The 12962-nt window shown below is 48.4% G+C and overlaps 1 protein-coding gene across 1 annotated transcript in view; it reads right to left on the bottom strand.

Moving 5' to 3' along the window:
- The window catches only part of baiap3 (BAI1 associated protein 3), a 32472-nt gene extending 20888 nt beyond the window's left edge, over nucleotides 1-11584 (bottom strand). Inside the window, exons 1-2 of the mRNA XM_077009283.1 lie at nucleotides 11401-11584; nucleotides 5511-5685 (exon numbers count right to left, since the gene is read on the bottom strand). Coding sequence (XP_076865398.1) covers nucleotides 5511-5671 — 161 coding nt within the window. The 5' untranslated portion in view covers nucleotides 5672-5685; nucleotides 11401-11584. The remainder of the gene's footprint in view (nucleotides 1-5510; nucleotides 5686-11400) is intronic.
- Nucleotides 11585-12962: the final 1378 nt, after the last annotated feature.

The raw sequence follows: 12962 nt of genomic DNA, 5'->3' as shown, positions 1-12962 counted from the left end.
GGTGGTGTCGTCTGTAGGGTTCTTTAAGGGTGGTGTCGTCTGTAGGGTTCTTTAAGGGTGGTGTCATCTGTAGGGTTCTTTAAGGTTAGTGTCGTCTGTAGGGTCCTTTAAGGGTGGTGTCGTCTATAGGGTTCTTTAAGGGTGGTGTCATCTGTAGGGTTCTTTAAGGGTAGTGTCGTCTGTAGGGTCCTTTAAAGGTGTTGTCATCTGTAGGGTCCTTTAAGGGTGGTGTCGTTTGTAGGGTAATTGGCTCAAGAAACTCTTGTTCATGTTTTCATTTTCAGACATACAAAAGCAAACACACTGTTCAGTCTCAACAGAAAGTCCGGTGTTTTTCATCTCAAATGCACACATTGTCTGACTCATCAGATTAAACATAATCCCTCTGGTTTTGCACAAGGCATTTCTTGGCCTTTATTCTGTTATGCGCTTATTCCAGAGAGGGAACATGACTATCAGGCAGTAATCCATTCTGCTCAGACTTCATGCTGGGAACCTCGATGCGTCAGGCATGTTGTACTCAACACAGATGGTTCTCTATTACACAAACTTATATAAGCCAAAATCATTCAAATCTATTTAGTTAAATAACAATAAAGGACAAAGAAAGTCTTCCTAATCACTTCATAAAGCAGAGATTATCATTGTAATCAAACAAGAACATCCACTATCCAAACTTAAAATGCCTGTCAATCCAAACCCAAGGGTACCAAATATTCTGCTAATATTTGTCTTTTCCTTGTAATGCTTTCATGTGCTGAACCTAATGTTGAAACAGGGAACACACACACACACACACACACACACACTTAATGCAGGTGCTAATACATACTAGAACTGATATAGAGTCAGTTCTGATTACCATAAGGTGTTTTACAGTTTTTCTTCTGGTCTGGGTTATATTTAGCACTGAGCTGTTCGGTCTAAACTTCCTTACACATCTAAATGCTCTTCAGTAAGTCACAAGAGACTCTTCCTCATTCCCCTTACAGATGTGCGGCGATAAATCATGTGGTGACACCGCACTAGCACCAGCACCGTGTGAAAATGATGACAAATAGCCCAGTTGTGGTCTCCAGGTGGGCAGGGGGGTGGTCTGCTGTCTGCTGCTTTGTGCCACTCTTAGAGATCAAAGCAGTACTTGGGGCTTGGGGGGGCAGTCATAATCATTCGCAAACATGGCTGCCAAAGCTGTGGCTAGCCCCTAGGCTCTCATCAGGGTTACCTGGGTTACCACACACAGCCTGTGGGAGGTGCCCATCTCCTGCTCATTTGCATAATATTAATGACTGCGTGGCATTCGTTTTCATTGACATGGATGAAGGGGACCCACGCGTCCCTGCATCCGTAACCACGACAGCCAGCTTCAGAGTCTTTGCTGGCACCAGGAGACGATTAAAAGAAACGGAAGCTGGATTATTCAGGACTGACTGAAACTCAACGTCCCGCAGGGGGAGGGGCAGAGCACCTGAACATATCGCTCATAACAATAAGGACAGTGCTTCCTTAATCCAGCAGGAAAGAGAGTTTTAGACACTCCCAGGAAATGCTAAATGAATTGTGAAAATGTCAGGGGAAGGTATGTCAAAGAGATGTGGCCGAGACGGAGCGTTGAGGGCCCAGTAGCAGAGAACATGAGGCATTTCCTGCCAGTGTATGTGATGTGTGTGGAACACAGAGTCAAGGTGAATTAAAGTACATCAAATCAGGAACAAAAAATGTGGGTTTTTTTCTGCACAACACACAGCAGGTGCCTGTCCTCCACCAAACAGGTGACATGCACTCATCAGAAAGAAAACTGCTCACATCTTAGGAGCAGCTGTGATAAACAGATCCGTTTTGGTTGCTATAGAAACCTCAAGGTTTATGTTCCCATTACTTTTGGCATTGACATCAGTATGTGAAGAAGAGTCAAAAACACAGAGAACCGAGATGGTGGCTGAAGAGTGAACAGACCTTGTTACGCCCCACCCTTACGGCCCTTATGCCCCGCCCTTACGCCCCTTATGCCCCGCCCTTATGCTCCTTACGCCCTGTCCTTACGGCCCTTATGCCCCGCCCTTACGGCCCTAACGGCCCTTACGCCCCGCCCTTACGGCCCTTATGCCCCGCCCTTACAGCCCTTATGCTCTGCCCTTACGGCCCTTACGCCCTGCCCTTACGCCCTGCCCTTACGCCCCGCCCTACCCTTACGCCCCGCCCTGCCCTTACGCCCCGCCCTTATGCCCTGCCTTGCCGCCCCGCATTGCCCTTATGCACCTGCGCTGCCGTTACGCCCCCCCCCCTACCCTTACGCCCCGACCTGCCCTTACGCCCTGCCCTTACACCCTGCCCTTACGCCCTGCCCTTACACCCTGCCCTTACGCCCCGCCCTACCCTTACGCCCCAACCTGCCCTTACGCCCCGCCTTTACGCCCCGCCCTTATGCCCTGGCCCTGCCCTTACACCCCACCCTGCCCTTACGCCCCGCCTTTACGCCCCGCCCTTATGCCCTGGCCCTGCCCTTACACCCCACCCTGCCTCATGGCCGCGGTTTTGCTGCTGATATTGGTTTCACCAGAAACCAGCCTTATGAATGTGGTGTGTATGTGTGTGTGTGTGTGTGTGTGTGTGTGTGTGTGTGTGTGTGTGTGTGTGTGTGTGTGTGTGTGTGTATGCAGACTGACTGTGTACAGTGCTCTGAATAAATGGCAATGTCCCTTTTGAAAAGTAAAGTTTTAACATCTCAATATCTCACTGACCACAAACAATTTCCAAAATATTTACCAGGCTGAGTTTAACATTGTTTAACCCAAGTATGGTTAATATTAGAACTTAGATTACAAAAAACTCCAGTTTTACTCAAATTAGTTGATGTAAAAATGTATACACCTCACAACAAAAACTTCTAGCATTTTGTATGACCTCCATAATATTTAAGGACAGCACCTAGGGTTAGAGTTAAGTCTTCTAGACATGAAATGAGCACGTTGGTGACATATTGCTTTGTCTATTGTCTTTGTCCATTCTCAAGAATGACATCTTAGATACTGCTGGATGGAGAATCTCGTGTCTTATCAGAACTCCCCATAGGTGTTTGATTGGGTTCAGATCAGGAGTCATACTTGACCACAGAGTTACTTTCACCCTGTTCTTCTTCAGAAATGCAACAGTGGATCACTGTCATGTTGGAAAAGGGCACGACCACCAAGGGTGTGGATGGTAGCGTCTCCTCCTTCAAGATAGAGCAGGACGCCCGACACCAGCAGCACCACATAAGCACACGGCCATCACCATGTTCCACTGTAGGCATCATGTATCTTCTTTGTACTCCTCACTTTTGCTATGCCATAGAGTTTGGCAGCCATCAGTTCCATATACTTATCATGGTCTCATCACTCCAGGGTGTAGAGACCCAGCAGGCTTCATCTTGTTCAGCGGGGGTCCTGGCTAATTCTAGACGTGCTTTTTGTGCGTGGGCTTTAGGAGAGACTTCAGTGGACCATAGCCATGCATGACATTCCTCTGCAGTGTGTGGCGTATTGTGTCACGGGAAACAGTCAAGTAAAGTCAATTTTATTTATACAGTGCTTTTTACAACACATGTTGTCAAGCGCAGATCCCTAATGAGCATGACAGGGGTGACAGTGGCAAGAACAAACTCCCTAGTCCCCTGTCACCCCAGTCACTCCAGTTTAGCTTCCTACTTCTTTAGTGAACTGCAGTGAACTTGCATGGCCATTTTCTTCAACCCTTCTCATCAGAAGCTGCTCCTGTTGAGGTGTTAACGTCCGTGGACGGCCTGGACGTCGGTGTGATTCAGAAAATGGCTGCAGTTCCATTTTTTTACCACTTTTGCTAGAGTATTCTGACTGATAATTAAAGCTTGGCTGATCTTCTTGTAGCCTTCACCTTTCTTGTGTAAAGAAATTATTTTCTCAGATCTTGTGACATTTCTTTTCTGTGTGGAGTCCTGGCTGGACCACGTGAAATGGGAGGGGCTTCCTTTGTTAAGCTGTGGCCTTTATAGTCAACCGTCTGCTGGACACCTGTTTAATAAACAATTAGACTCCGCTGTGGTTGAATTCTTGTTCATTAGAATTTTGTCATCTAAACTTTAGCTTTGCCTGTAAGACTTTGATTGAAGTGTACACATTTTCGCAATATGGTTTTGAATAAATTTGTTAGGAAAATTACTTAGTGTGTGCAAATTAACAAATGTTTGCAATCAATGGCCTACATTTGTGGGAGTATTTTATAGTATTGAATCTCATAGGAAATATTGATTCTGAAAGAAAACTAAAGGTTTTCTGACAAACCTGTTGGTGTGTATTTATGCTGAGCTCTATGTGTGTGTGTGTGTGTGTGTGTGTGCGCGCGGTGTGTGTGTGTGTGTGTGTGTGTGTGTGTGTGTGTGTGTGTGTGTATGTGTGTATATAGACTAATTGTGGTGTGAGTGTGTGTGTGCAGGCTGATTGGTGTGCTTGCATATGCAGACTGACTGAAGGGTGTGTGTGTGTTTGTGTGTGAGTGTGTGTATGCAAGCTTACTGTGGTGTGTGTGTGCAGGCTGACTGGTGTCTGTGCATATGCAGACTGGCTGTGAAGGGTGTGTGCGTGCGTGTGTGCGTGTGTGCGTGTGTGCGTGTGTGCGTGCGTGCGTGTGTGCACGGTGCTCTGAATGGCTAATGTGTCCATGGGGGGAGCTAGATTGGATGTGATGTCTCAAACGTGGTCCATTCCTCTCAGAGCAGACACAAAACCACCACAGAGCATTACTGGTCTGTCAGCCGTATTTATAGACCACAGCATTACCAGACTCACAGAAACACAGTTTCTTCTAAAAGATCAGCCAGGCCTGACGTGTCATTATTAGACAGCACTGGCTCCCACCTGCCCTGTCTAGACGGAGTGAGAAGACAGAGTGTGAGTGAAAGGTCCATTCTGCACGTTTGGTATACTCCCCTCTTAATGAGCTGCAGAGGTAATTGCTGTTTAATCCTCACAAAGGCTGTGCATGTGCGATATGTGCAACAGCAGTTCATTTGACGTGTGGGAGAGTGAGGTGCCTGAAATCACGTCATTTCCACGGCTTGAAGGCAGCAGAGCAGTAACAGGCGAGCGGTGCTCACTGACTCACTGTTCTGTTCACCCACTGTCACTCTGCCCTCTGTGTTGATGGGGGGGTTAAATACACCAGTATAAACCATGACCATCACCAGCGGTGCTACTCTGAGGACCAGAGACGTCATCAGTTGATCTTTCTCACCGTCATGAGAAAAGCTCAGAGCTCCATTAAAGTAAGTTCTTCATTTTCTACATTAATTGAAAACACCAATTTCCCTTTGCATTGTGGGAACCTTCAATGATGAATGGGTGAATAGATAAATGGATGAATGTTTCAGAATTACTTGGAGTGTAGGTCCACTGAGACGCTAAATTAACTTTTTTTCCTGTCTACAAAGTTCCAATTTTAGGATCTGCTTTTCACACGACAGCACCGGTGTCCCTGTGTGAGCGGTGTGGACTCACCCGGTGACGGCCCTGTCAGAGACGCGCGGGCGGCCCAGGGGTGCGGCGACGGCCGTGTTGCCGGCGGCGACGGGAGGGGGAGGCTCCCTCCTGCTCCTCAGGGATTGGCTCCTCTGCACCTGCCTCAGCACACTGCTCTTCAGCTCCAGAAGCGTCGACATGTCTCCTTCACCGCCTGCGGCAGAGACCGCGGCGTGTTAGCGGCGCACGTGATCGCAGCGTGGCGCGTATGGCACACGTGGCACACGTGATGTGTTTGCTCTGTGCATTTTACCCCTTCCACACTTCCAGCAAATCGCAAGGAAAGCAACAACAATTAAGCCGACGCCCACATCGCTGTCCAGCCATTAGCTGCTCACATAGAGAGTGTAATGAACAATTACCGTAATCACGACACAGTGTGGCGTCAGCTCCTAGCCTGCTGCTCATTAGCGCACGTGTCCCAGATACGTGTGTCTGCGGCGCCGTGAACAGACAGGTGTGTGAGGCAGAGAGCCCACAAACGCACGTGTGATGCTTGGAGATTTCTTACCAAACCATTTCCATAACAGAGAATCAAAACAGCAGACAAGAACCCTTTCTCTTTCTGTAGCCAGAGCCGTGAACAGTGTCATCACCTCCACACCAGAACACCATAAACATGAGCAAAAACATGACGGAGGGAAAAGGACTAAATGAAGACAGAAAAGGTTTTGATTGACTGAGGCATAGCGGCAACTCATAAAGACACACAAACACCCCTTTCATAAAACTCACAATGAGTGTTTTTTGTCATCTCTTTTGTCAAGTCCCTAAATGCTACGAGGAGGAGCTTTGGGTCGCTGGATGCCTCCTCCTGTATCTGGAATCAGGGCTAGAGGGAAAAGAAACACATTCATCCGCAGGTGCAGAGAAGCATGGGTTTGTAGGATCTTTCAGACAGCACGAGGCTGTGCCTTCATCGTGACAGTGTGCTCATCCTCTGTGTTGGACTCCATAGCACCACAGACTGACAGGGCTTTCCTACAACAATGAGAAGAGTCTTTTCAACAAGATGCCACAAGAAGCTTCTAAAATTTCCATTTGTAGAAGGCTGGGTTCATTCTTCACTGACAGTATTTTTTTCACGGCCATTTCAAGTTGTACAAACTACTGCGTGTGTTTTTATCACACTCTTTGTTAGTGAATTAATCTAAACTGACTCCCCGATTGCTATGGAGCTATTTAAGGCCAAATGCACGGAGTTTAAATCTGATCAGCAGGTTTAGGTCATCCATTATTATGAAACTCATCATCTTTGATGACAGACCAGACAAGCTGCTGTCTAATTTGTCTAATTTATTCAATGTATGCAAAATGACACCATAATGACACACGTATGGTTGGATTCTGACCTCCAGTTTGGTCCCATTGTCTTCATATGATTCATATTCACATCATACTGAGCAGGATGGTAATAATCAATTAACTCCCCAGTTAACACAGCACTAAATCCTCTGGAGAGGTTGAAGGGAGGAGACTCAGTACCTCAGCAGGAACAACACAGGAGAAATGAGGCAGAAGTTGCAAATGCTCACCCCTCCCCAACACCCCCATCACCCCAACACCCCATCACACCCAACACTCCCATCACTCCCATCACCCCAACACCCCATCACACCCAACACTCCCATCACACCCAACACTCCCATCACACCCAACACTCCCATCACCCCCAACACTCCCATCACACCCAAGACCCCATCACCCCCAACACTCCCATCACTCCCATCACCCCATCACCCCCAACACTCCCATCACACCCAACACCCCATCACCCCATCACACCCAACATCCATCACACCCAACACCCCCAACACTCCCATCACCCCTAACACTCCATCACACCCAACACTCCCATCACACCCAAGACCCCATCACTCCCAACACTCCCATCACTCCCATCACCCCATCACCCCCAACACTCCCATCACTCCCATCACCCCATCACCCCCAACACTCCCATCACTCCCATCACCCCATCACCCCCAACACTCCCATCACACCCAACACCCCATCACCCCATCACACCCAACACCCCCAACACTCCCATCACCCCTAACACTCCATCACCCCAACACCCCATCACACCCAAAACACCCAACACTCCCATCACCCCAACACCCCATCACCCCCAACACTCCCATCACCCCAACACCCCATCACCCCCAACACTCCCATCACACCCAACACCCCAACACTCCCATCACCCCTAACATCCCCAATATCCCCAACACCTCCATCACCCCCAACACTCCCATCACCCCCAACACTCGCATGCCCAACCACCATTAACCCAGCAGAGAAGGCACAGATCTTCTGTTTGGATTACGCACTACTTTAGTACAGCTGAACCTGCATTCTGAAAGCTCACTCTCTGAGTGGGCTGGAGAGTTTTGCCATGACTAACAGCCCCTCCTCCCCCAACACCCCCCACCTGCTCCCCAGGGGGGTTATTACATCTCATGGGGATCAGAGCTGCGTATGGCTCTGCTTGCCTGTGCTCAGCCCCCACCCGAGAATCCCAGAACCAGAACCAGAGCCACACACCCCTATCCCCCCACCCCCCCTGCCTTGGATGCCGGCTCTTCCAGAGTGGCACTGTGCAGCCCGGCACGCACCACCAACTGTCAGTGGGGGTTGGTGGGGGGAGGGGGGGGGGGGGGGTGATGCTAGCGTGAGCCACACCCCCTCTCCTGTCGACACGCACACACACTCCCGTGTTGCTCGCCCGCCCCGCGAGAAACAGCAAGGCAGCTCTAGCAGCTTCTGCTCGGCACGAAGGGGTCTCTATGGTAACAGCAGAGCGAGAGGGTTCGCACACACAGGTACGCACAACCCCAGAAAGGGCCGCACAAAGAACAGCCTTGTTGTCGTTATTTCAGAGCTAGTTAAGCACTCGGGAAGGAACAGGGATGGGGAGCGCTGCTCATCACAGCTCAGTGCACGTCACACATCCTTGCAGGAGACCGCACATGCCCGGTGACGGAAGAGGCTGAAAGTCCCTCTCTCAGACACGTCACTCCAGAAAGGCCAATTTCTGCTTTCTGGCTTACCAAACTGATACTACACCGGGCGCTGCAAACGAGGGGCAATTCATCTTACTGGAACACTCACCCCACTGCCGTCTACCTCGTTCATGCAAATGGATGAACCTAGCGGTCCCTGTCGAATGAGATCAGACAGGGCTCCTGCATAATCTCCTCACTGGCCTGACACAGTACGGGCAACCGTGTATTTTTTTTCTTGCCTCTTACAAACACGGGCTGAAGCAAATTCTTCTTGACAGGATGTGACAACCAAGGGAAGACACCTCCAGCACCGCCAGTGTTTGCCATTCACCACCGGTCTTTGCCCAAACGCCTGTGACGCGGCGCCCGAGATCCCACCTGTCCTGGACGGACCCTTCAGGCCACCTGCTGCATTTCGCTTTGTGCTGCAGACGCTGATGAACTCTTCTAGCTGCACGCTGCACGGACCAGCCTGACACACACACCTCTGGCTTCATTTATTTCTGGCAGCCGTGATTGTTGTGCCCGACGATCACACGTCTCCTCCCTCGGTCTCAGCTAGGGCACGTCCAAACCAGTGTTTCCACAATTCGCTAAATTGCCAAAATGTCAAGAGGCCTTTTCGTCAAGAGCAACAGAAATGGCGGTGGAAAAAGGTCAGTGAGCACTATGTGTCCGTGCACCAGGGGAAAGTGCCACACACACAAACGTGTGTCACCCTGTAGCCCCTTGCCATGTAAACCAATCAAATCCGTTCTTTATAGGCGAGAGCCTTAATCAAGCTCCGCACTAGCCTGCAGGACGCCGTGTTGCGCTGGACCGCTAATGATCCTCGCCTGGGGCCAACAGACATGCTCCGCACAATTTCACCCGTCTGATGAGTCCATTGTGTAGGGGAATGGGCCCAACCCACCATTGGTTTGACAATATGAGTGGCACTTAATGCACACGCCAGCGTATCACCCAGGACAACGGAGCCGAGACGTCTTTGCATGTGCGCGTGGCCCCGCGAGGGCTGGGAGAGAGGGCTGGGGGAGAGAGGGCTGGGAGAGAGGGCTGGGGGAGAGGGCTGGGAGAGAGAGGGCTGGGGGAGAGGGCTGGGAGATAGGGCTGGGGGAGAGGGCTGGGGGAGAGAGGGCTGGGGGAGAGGGCTGGGGGAGAGGGCTGGGAGAGAGAGGGCTGGGAGAGAGAGGGCTGGGGGAGAGGGCTGGGGGAGAGGGCTGGGGGAGAGAGGGCTGGGGGAGAGAGGGCTGGGGGAGAGGGCTGGGGGAGAGGGCTGGGGGAGAGAGGGCTGGGAGAGAGAGGGCTGGGGGAGGCAGAAGGACTGCTGAGACTTCATGAGAATCGTCTGCAGGTCTGTGGCTGATAGGCTGCCCTTAACCTGAGGCAGGAAGAGCTGTGAGCGTTCCCTCCAAGGCTCCATTAACGTCCTGGGGGAAGGGCTGGTAAATGGGGCGGGGGGGGGGGGGGGGGGGGTTGCTTTCACTTACCAGCACGGAGTCGGGGAGAAGCTTTTCCTTTTGTGTCACGTACCCTCATTCAGCCCTGTGGTTCTGTTCTTCTCTAGATTTCTCTAGATAGGTTCGTCTTCTACATTTCTCAAGTGATTTGCTGCAACTCACAGTTGAAGTAAGGTCTAGAACAGGAGGCAGCCTGCTGAACATCCACCCACGTAGACCAGGAGAAGCTGACACCTGAAGCTGATTTCAGCACTAATCAAGGGAGCTTCATTCATGCTTGTCCATGTTTCCTGTGACTGGTCCAATCTGTCAGTCTTCATGTTGACTCTTATACATGTATAGGTGCTGTTGTCTTGGCAACGAACCCTCCATCATGTTCTTCTGTGGTACCAGAGTAAAATCCAATTTATTTACCGGAGGATGTTGGCTGGCTAACATATGGGCTGGCCAGAGCTCTTAAATACTTATTTGTTGTGTCAACTGCCTCTTTTTATTAAAACTGTATCCAGTACAATATCCAATCTTCTGTGCAAGTTTAAACTAGATGGTGCATGAAAGTAGCTTTGTTTACATGAAAAACACATTTGTAAACTCTGACATATGCTGGAAAATTTGCCCTTTCAAATATGTGTGTAACAACTATTCACTCAGGTTTTAACCCCACTATTACAAACGATGCAAATACAACACAGACCTTCCTCAGTGTGTTTCTGGATGTCACCGACTGTTGGATCCTGTAATCAACAGTACCTGTCTCTCTTTCAATATTATAAGAAAATACCACTTTTTAAATCTACATTACTGAATGGGGTTTTAACCAACTCAGAAAATCCAGTAACGTTTTAATTATCAGAGCACATAAAAACTGTCTGTCGTTGTAAATCTGTGTAGCACAGAGGCATGGTAACAGAGCAAAGAGACAATATTCCCTTCGTTAGAGCCATTAATACTGCTAAGACAATAAACGTTTTTTTTGTTTGTTTGTTTGGGGGTTTTTGCCATCGGAAACTGTCCCATAGTACCAAACATCTGTTGAAACACAGCTACAGGTGATGCACCGAAAAAAGCCGCTGGGAATGACAACCAGTACCCTAAGATACGACCGATATGGCTAAAGATGATGATGATGATGGTGGTGACGAGTAGTCTATGTAATCGATCACATTTATACACCAGAGGAACGAATACAATCCACTATAAGTATAAACGCACGATTAAAATCAGAGAGACACAAGAACTAACGCAGACGCATTAAAGTATGCAGTAAACAGATCATGCGAACTAACAGTTCTATACAACATCTTAATTCATTTTCATACACTATTACAATATTATTATTTAAACTAATAAACTTCTATTCAGCGCTTCGCTGAGTGCTGGGTACGATATGAATTCGCTCACCTGTGGACTTCTCATTCACTGCTGTGCGATGTGCGAAGTGTTGATTTGTGCGTCTTTGACTTTTCTTCGCCCATCGAAATATGCGCAACTAGTTGGTGGCGCCCCTTTAAAATCGGAGATGGTCAACTGAGAAAAAAAACGTTAATTTGTCTTTATTTAATAACAGAGAAAATGCTTTATTTTCCGAGACGGTTTTTCTCTCCTCTCTCCCTAAACCGGTGTGATCCATATATGGTGAAGGGAAGTGCAGTGAGACTTTGCATGAGCTGTTGCTGTGGGGAAGTCGGTGTGTTTTGGGGCCAAAGCGGAATATTGAGGTTTCATCCGCACATTTTCTTTATACCGAGTCCTTTACGTCGCTTTATTATGTCCACGTATATACAACTGTACACTCAGAGTCCGACCAAGTGAGCTCGCTCCTGTCGACGGACCCCAACATTTAAAAACATCCGCAATCCAATAGTATTGTAGGGCTTGTAAGTGTCGTGTGTGTTAGTGTGTTTACACTAAAGGTGAATGTTTCCAAAGGTGTGTTACTAACTATGATAACAAACGGATGGAGAGATTATAAACTCCTGCGCAAAGTGGAAATTCATTTTCCAGAATTTATCACGGATTAGTTACTCTTCAGCTTCTAATGGACTCTACAAGTTTACTTATTTTCGGGTAACACTACCACTTGTAGTCTTTTGTTCAAATGAATCAAATCAAGATGAGGGAATAGCCTATATCTGGTATAATGAGTCTTTGTTCCGGATGTACACTGCCCTTAGCAGCAAAATACTATGCTAGTCCGAGCCACAGCCAAACCTTGACATTTAGCTAGTAAATGTGGGGTTATTGTGTTTTGTTCCAATTAGACGAGGCAGTGGGTGGAAGTGCCATCTTGTAGACAGAACCGTGGACTCCCGTGAGCGCGAGTGAAACGGTACCGGGCCTGAACATACGGCACCGAGGTGAACGATTAAACGCTTACTGATCTTCACGTATGGGCAATTAAATAGATAAACACTTTATTTGCGCACCTACATCCTCAGTTGTGTAAGCAGGCGGATAACAATCGAGAAAGCTCTTCCCATGTTTGAACTTTTGATCGTCATCTTTGTGAATTGTGTTTGGTGTCGTTTCATTAGATCATCATGACTGAGAACATCTCTCATATCATAGACGTGCGTTACTTTCATCAGAAGCATCAGTAGCTTAAATACTGGTGGGTACGGTGCCCCCAAATACAACAATTCACTTTATTGATAATCCACCGTCGTATTAAACTCTGTATCTAAGAGGCTATCAGTTTGGGGAATTCTAGACTAAAAGGTGAAATTGCACAATAAAACAGGCCAATTGCTTTTCATAAGCATTGATCTGCGATGATCGATTATGTGTCAGTTACCGAGACAAGCAGAATTATGTAACCGAATGTCAGCCCTGCAATTACTCCCGTCAAATTCCTCTTTGCCGACGGACTTAATAAACCGTTTCGTCTAAGAACGAACCACAAAGCAACAGTCACTCTGTTTTATGCTCTGTGACTGAATCCCCAGGTCGACATGTCATTCATA

Source organism: Brachyhypopomus gauderio, chromosome 6, assembly GCF_052324685.1.
Source record: "Brachyhypopomus gauderio isolate BG-103 chromosome 6, BGAUD_0.2, whole genome shotgun sequence".
Lineage (NCBI taxonomy): Eukaryota > Metazoa > Chordata > Actinopteri > Gymnotiformes > Hypopomidae > Brachyhypopomus > Brachyhypopomus gauderio.
Note: the sequence above shows the minus strand (reverse complement) of the source record. Positions and strands in the feature narration are given on the sequence as shown.